The sequence below is a fragment of the Botrytis porri genome (genome assembly GCF_014898465.1).
Source record: "Botrytis porri strain MUCL 3234 chromosome Unknown BPOR_005, whole genome shotgun sequence".
In the NCBI taxonomy this organism is placed as follows: Eukaryota; Fungi; Ascomycota; class Leotiomycetes; order Helotiales; family Sclerotiniaceae; genus Botrytis; species Botrytis porri.
In genome coordinates, this window is record NW_024066079.1 from 1,842,601 (window position 1) to 1,850,012 (window position 7,412).

At 46.1% G+C, this 7,412-nt stretch overlaps 1 protein-coding gene across 1 annotated transcript; it reads left to right on the plus strand.

Annotated features, from left to right (window-relative positions):
• The first annotated feature begins 1,529 nt into the window (after window positions 1-1,529).
• EAF01_004237 (uncharacterized protein) lies at window positions 1,530-6,681 on the plus strand. Its single transcript, XM_038912491.1, has 6 exons — window positions 1,530-2,226; window positions 2,410-2,981; window positions 3,170-3,290; window positions 3,342-3,382; window positions 3,447-3,879; window positions 3,937-6,681. The coding sequence occupies exons 2-6, from the start codon at window positions 2,945-2,947 to the stop codon at window positions 5,621-5,623; spliced, it is 2,319 nt and encodes a 772-aa protein (XP_038772175.1). The 5' UTR covers window positions 1,530-2,226; window positions 2,410-2,944; the 3' UTR covers window positions 5,624-6,681.
• Window positions 6,682-7,412: the final 731 nt, after the last annotated feature.

A 7,412-nucleotide genomic window follows, 5' to 3' on the forward strand; every position in this document is an offset into this window, starting at 1 on the left:
CAATCGCAATTTGGTATTTATTTGCACAGCCTTTCGGACGTGGAGCTTCTTCCCCTACCTAGGTAATAAAGTCTGTCAATTGTCATCTCGTCCAGCCTCCAGAAGATGTATGCTTGCATGCTTGTATGCTTTACTCTCAGCCTATAGAGTATCTCCCCCTGATATTGCGCCTCTTCAAAACTCAAGCACAGCCTAAGTTTCGAATTAGGGGCTCTACTGCATTTGTTATGGGCGCTTACACGATGATCTATGTAGCTTCTACCGACCTTACTGTACTGTATACAAAGGTAGGTGCTTTGAGTTTGGGAGAGACAACTTTGAGATACACCTAGTATTGGGTAGGGTAGGCTCGGCAGGTACCTGAGGTTTGTGTGATATAAGGTTCCAGTTCCAGTTCCAGTTCCAGTTCTAGAAGGGCTCACTCATACTTCCAACGGATTTTGTTCCATTTCGTCTAACAACAGTCGGCTCTCCAACTAGTCGGCCACTTGAAGAGCCGACGATTAGCTTTAGCTTTAGCTTTGTTACCCATCTTCGCGGTTGGAGGAGATAAACTAATGTATACTACTAGGTGCGTACCTAGATAGATAATCATCATAAAGTCGGGTTGAAGTGCCGGCTATATCCATAGTTTGCGGGTAGCTCTGGACCGGACAAGATGGTAGGAGGAAGGGCTTGAGGGATACCTAATAGAGTCAAGTAGAGTCAAGTAGAGTCAAGTAGAGCAAGTTCTGGTGGTTTCTTGCAATCCGGTTCCCGTACCTAGTTGATATCTAAAGGGAAATCCTCAATTACTTTGGTAGATATCAATGATTATCAATGCAAATCTCAAATAGATCGATTGATCCTTGGGTTCGTATTCAGTCGTTCCTTCCTTTTTCAATAGCACGAGAGCATAGCAACTACCTTCAGCACTAGAAGCTTGATACTTATTAGATAGGTACCTACCTAGCTTCTCAGGGTCTTTCTCTTCGCATCCGTCCAAAATGGGCAACTTCCTGGAAGAAGGGTAGCGGCGGGAAGGATCCTGTTGTATCGACTTCTCAGGTGGTATTGATTGTAAGATTAACATACCTGGTACTGGCAGGTACCTATGAGTGTCTCGAGCACTTCTCGAGGTGTATATGGTGTATATATATATATATATATATGTATATATGCAGTGGATAGGTCATCCACCATCTCCTATTGACCGTTGCCACCATCACCACCGTCTCATCGGCCCTCTTCACTGAGACATGCGTAACTTTGATATTAAACTTTGAGATAACTCCGGTACAGGATACGAGATAATTTGCTTCCTCTGTAAATGTTGAAGCATGAGAACTCCTTTTTATTAGAATTCCTCATTTGATATTATATGATCAAAGTACATGGTCGATCGATTTGATATTGTCCCGGGTACCTGACTGTATAATGCACTGTATAGATACTACCCTACCTAGATAACCCTTCAATATTGCGATAAAAGGTATAATTACAGCTTATTAGAACTCAGAACTTCAAACTTCAAACTTGCTTTTGATTTTCTAGCCTTTCTAGCTTTTCTTACCGCGTACCTTCCTCCCTCCCTCTCTCCCTCCCCAGTAGTTAAACTGCAGTGATCAATAAATTGCTTTGATAGAAGTTCATCAGCCACCTGGACAATACGGAGAACCATATCTCCATGGCGTTGTGAAAATAAACAGCCTTCCATCTACCTCTCACACAACTTCATCCACCACACGTCTTGGCATCAGCACATTCATCTTTTTTTCTTCTTCTTATCAAGGGAGAGAAACAGACCCAAAGCATAGAGAAAGAGAACAACAATCCAGCAGGAACGAAGGTCCTTCTTCAAGGTTTCAGCAAGGGAAGGGAAAGGGAAAAAAAAAACATCCACACAAGAGGGGAAAAAATAAATACGCAAACCAAACGAAATTCAACCGCATTCGTTCAAGCCATTCTCCTCCGTCAGCGCAATCAAAAACGGCGTCGGAAACTTTCCATTTCATCTATTTAATTTTTAATCCTTGGATTTTCCTTCATTCTTGTCAACAGCCTCTCTCAGTGTCTCTCTCTCCCATTTTCTGTTTCTGTCTAACTCTCTGTTCTATCTCTCTCCGTCTACCTCACTCTTCCTTCGACGGTTCGACCGGTGCTTTCTCCATCAGAGACAGATAGACTCTCGCAGTACATATATCCATTGTGCGTGCCTCTCTCGTTTTTTAATGCTCCATGATCCACGTACGTATTCCAAGGATTATTCGGTCAAGCCTTCAAGGAAGTCAAGGAACCCATTGAACGCATCCACCCAAAATACCTACGTTCCGTAAGCTGTTGACCAATCCGACGCGTTTCTTATATACGTAGCACATGAAGTTTATTATTAAAGTTAGATCTCTAATTCACATTGATTACTCTCCGCAGATAGATCACAAACAACGCCAACGCCTTTTCTGCTACGCCCTGTTTTCTGTTTGATTCCTCGCAAATTCGAAGAAAAAGTTCAAACCCCATCTGGATTCGGATTCCTGAACAATCCACATCTGCATCCACCATAATCAATAAAATCCACACTCTTTTCTTCCTGCGGTTTTAGCAGACAGGTCCAATTATATTCACGGTCGTGAATGCCACCACCCAATCCAGGTCCATCGAAAAAGACTCGTCCCGCAACCTAAAGAAAGACAAAGGGTCTCTTCAGGCCTTCACGCTCGTTTTACCAACAATACTAGGACGATCAGGACTAGAAGTTCCTCACATCCCTACCCAGGCCGCCTCAGTTTTTGGCACCAAGACAGGGGAAATACAATAATACAGCTGCAAAAAGCAAATCCAATTTTACGATTAGTTTTGGCTACCCAGTTTGACTCGGTACATCAAATTGAACGAGGGACGGCAGAGTGAGCTGCTTAATCTCAAACTTGGTCAAATACTAGACCAGCATTGGCCAAGACTCAAGATGGCACCCACTCCTCCCCGATTAAGAATTCTATCAGGTTTGTCTAATGCAAATGTCCTTTATTTCCCACTCCACTTTTATATCACGCTAGCTGAGCACCCATCTCCCGCCGATATCTTCATTTTTCTTATGTTGTTGTGGTTCACCGTGTGCGATTTCGTAGATTTGTTCATATCGTTGTCGTCGTCAAAATGGGAGGCAATGAACTAATCAGTGTGTGTACAGTTGGTGGAAATGCTGTCTCTGCTTTCCTGTCATGGAGGCTTCAAGCTACCAACGCTTGCGATGTGACATTGGTGTGGAAATCTGGGTTTGACGCTGTACACCAATACGGGATATCGTTCAAGTATGTGCAGACGTCAAATGTATCTGCAGCAATCAACTGACCCTTCCACAGATCTACATCTTTTGGCAACGAACGATTTAAACCACGACATGGTATGATTCCTATTGTCGAATTCCAGCTAAGAAAAACAAGCGAATACTGATGTATGATGTCTAGTCGTCCGCACTCCGGAAGAAGCTGCAAGTAACAAAGAGGGCCCCTTCGATTACGTCCTGCTTTGCGTAAAAGCCCTACCAGATGTATACGATCTCGCGGCAGTGATCGAGTCGGTCGTCACACCACAACATACATGTATATTAGTCAACACCACAAACACACTCGGTGTCGAGGCCCATCTAGAATCAAGGTTTCCAAGCAATGTCGTGTTATCACTCGTCTCGGGTGCTGAAATAGCGCAGTTGGGAGCAAGCGAATTTGAACACAAAGGTTCTACCGAGATATGGGTTGGACCGGCGACAAAGAACCCTTCGATGCCTAGCACTATACAAGGTGATATGGCTGAGGCATTGGCGATGACTTTGAGTGGTGGGCAAGTTGAGTGTCATGTTTCCCCAAACATAATGCAACAGCAGTTTGAGAGGATGATTGGGTAAACCGTCATTGAAGTTTCTTCCAGGTCGAATCGCTTGCTAATCCTTATTTCCAGACCCATAGCATTTCATCCACTGAGTGTAATCTTCGAAACACCATCGCACGCTGCGTTACTGGAGAAAGTTGGCGTAAAGTCAATGATATCTGAATTATTTGACGAATTGGTCAACCTTGCCCAAGCACAACATTGTGAATTTCCCGCAAACTTCAAAGAAAAGATCATGGAGGATATGACAAAGCCTTCCGAGACCAATAGCATCATGTACCAGGACTATGCCGCCAAGCGACCGATGGAGGTTGAGACTTATCTTGGGTCCCCTATAAAACTTGCTCAGCTAGTTGGCGTTCAGGTGCCTCGCATAGAGACTCTTTATCCGATCCTCCACAACCTCAACATTGTCAATCAGCAAAGGAAAGAGACAAACCTCGCACCAATACCGTCTCCTATGGCTCCTCCTATGAGAATGTCATCTGCACCTCCTCCTAGACCTATGATGAATGGAGGACCACCCGGGAGAGGTAGAGGGCGTGGATCGTCTATGGGTCCTCCACCAGGTATGCGGCGCGGACCAGGTGGCCCACCAAACGGTTTTGGCCGGCCTCCACCAAACGGAGCTCCCCAATCGCGAAACCAGTCGAGGCGGGGGTCTTTAGAAGGTAATGATCTCGAAGAGTTTAGTCACTTGGTTTTGTATGATGATATTCCCGAAGGTGGAGAAGCACCCTATCCTGCTGCAGCTGGCGGCGGTGGCGGCGGTGGTGGTGGTGAGATTGCCCTGAGAGAGCGAGAATTAATGCTCAGACAACGTGAACTTGCTCTTCGGGAGCAAGAGATGCGCATGCGTCAAGGTGCTGGTGCCCCTCCTAAATCTCGTCGAGGCCCATCTACACCTTCAGTGCGAAACGGGGGCGGCTTCGACGACGATGATGACGACGATGACTACTATGTTGATCCTGCAGATGCTCCACCTGTTCCACTGATCGATCCCGACAACTTTGATATGATGAGCGTTACATCACGTCGAAACCGTGCAAAGCCGGGGCCTACCAAACAACAAATGCGTGCTAATCCAGAATTCGATAGCGGCCCTCCTCCTCCCCGTCGAGGCGGTGGATTTATGCGTGGCAATATCCCTCGAAATCGATCTAGCGCCAGAATAATAAGTCAAGTTCCCGGTTTACACGACAATTTAATGGATGATCCCTTGATGGGGTATTCATCTGATCGGTATGGTACTGTGGATAGACGAGCAATGGGTATGGATTCGAGGGCGAGTTCTTTGACAGCCGCTCGGCTAGACGAGTTACAGTACGGGTCATCCGGTCCACCAATTCATGGGCAAGGTGGTCCATATCCAACTGCGAGAAGAGCAAGTCAATCACCAGGAAATCCGTATAGTCCACAAGCACAGAGAGCAAATGGAAGACCTTCGCCACCGAATGGGTATATGGCGGGGTCTATGAATGGCAGACCGTCGCCTCCAGGGGGTATGAGACAGCCTGCACCTCGGCACCCGCCGGGACAGGGGAACATGGTTGCACCGCAACAGGTTGAGCAATATGCTGGGGTGAGCGCCCTCCATCCACCAAAAGGTCCTATGAATGTGCGAAGTCTGACCGGCAGTGCTAGCGCTAGCGCAGGTAGTGGTGACAGCGGCGCAAGCGCCAACCTCGACTCAGAGCCATCTGCAAACAGCAGTCAAAGTAGTCTCGGGCCGCGTCCCCCCATGGGGGTGAGGTAGGTTCAAAGACACAGCTAAACGTTTCTCGATGTTTGTCACATTCGTCTCTTGGTGATAATGGTACGCATTCGATTTACTTTATTCGGCGACGAATTTTCTCTGATCGATGGCCTTTGCCTCCTTCATCTGCATATACACCTTATCCTTTTCTTCGAACTTCGCTTTAATGGCTTCGACCACTTCCATACGTCTTGAAAATTCGGGGACGCCTCTCCCGTGGGGGAAATAATGATGAAATACACAATTAGATTTTGGTGGGGTTTGAATGAGGAAGCATTGTCGTTTTTTTTACGTCTTCCAGTTGAGGAGGGACGGGTACATACACATGTGCATGGCGAGATGCATCGCGCACAAGTTTTGTTTTTATTTTCTGGTAATATTGCATTTGGGGTGGCGTCTTGATGTCTGCATATAATTTCTATACTCCATTTTTCCACAGTTGCTCTGGGACAGCTCATGCGAGTGAGTGACTGAACAGTATTTTATCTCGTCTATCCTTCTTCATAAGTGGACTTTTTATTGGTGGGAGCAACGGATGGGGATCTTTGGTATATGTCAGACAGAGGATTTTCCTTTCTTGTTTCACTACTTCACTTACCGGCTAGCTGTGGTGGGAGGAACTCTACTTGGCGCCATGTGTCAGACAAATTCTAAAATGGTGAAATTGACGAGGAAGTAGGAAAAGTTCGAATCTCACCGGCAAGGTTGAGATGGAATGGAGAATGGGAAGCAGAGATGATGGTTATGGGATATCTATTTTCTTGGTTGATTGCTAGACCGAAGGGCTGGGATGGAATAGGATGGGTTTGACGGTGTTGTATAGACAAATGGATGTACGGGCGGATAGGTAGGCTTGGGTGGATTTTCATCATGGTGTGTTGATGGCCTGAGGGGATAAGAGGCGCGCTATTGGGAAGGAATGAAGTTACAGTCTAGATAGGGAGGGAAGGTGGATGATGAAAAATGGGCATGAGTGGTCTGGAAGAGCAGAGTCAGTGTGTAGGCAGTCAATCATTTCTGAGAAGTAAATACGAGAGATAATTTGGAAATTTTGTTAGGGTTTTGGCTTTCTATGATGTGATGTGTAATGTGTTATGTGAGATGTTTGAAAAGTTAGGGCAATCTGTCACTTTCGTTCTTCGCAAATGCGAATGCAAGTCCAAGGTTTATAGTAGGTGCCTAGGTAAACACTGTTCAGCATAATAGTCTGTTCCATATTCAAATGAAGAGTCCTAGTAAGTTTCCTGACCAACTAGTCATTGTATTGACATAGCAGTGGTGAGTGAATCAGCAAGGTTTATTTCCTGGCTATATATACTGGATGTATTCGGGAGGTAGTATAGTCCTCTCTGGCTTGATCAAGTATTTGGTGGTGGTAGTGATAGTGGTAATGGTAGGTTGGAGAGGGAGGGGGGGAGAAATTCCCATTGATACCTGTAGATGGATTTATATACTTGGGCGAGAATTTTCTGGGGAATGAAATCTTGAGGGGGATATGGTTGTTTGGTTTGAGGAGGGGAGGGAGGGAATTAGTTGGGGTGAGGAGTGGGGGCTGGGGTTGTGGATACTGGTTGGGTGTAGATGATGGGGAAGATGGAGATCAAGGTGATAGAGGAGGAGGAGAAGGAGGAGGGTTGAAGAGCAGGAGGAGGATGAGGATGAGAAGGATGAGGATGAGGGTTGAAGAGCAGGAGAGGAGTAGATACTGTAAGTAGTTCCTATCCCTTAGGGAGGGTATCAAGATGCACGATGTGCATGAACATCGTGGGACTTGGGTGGGTAGGATGGG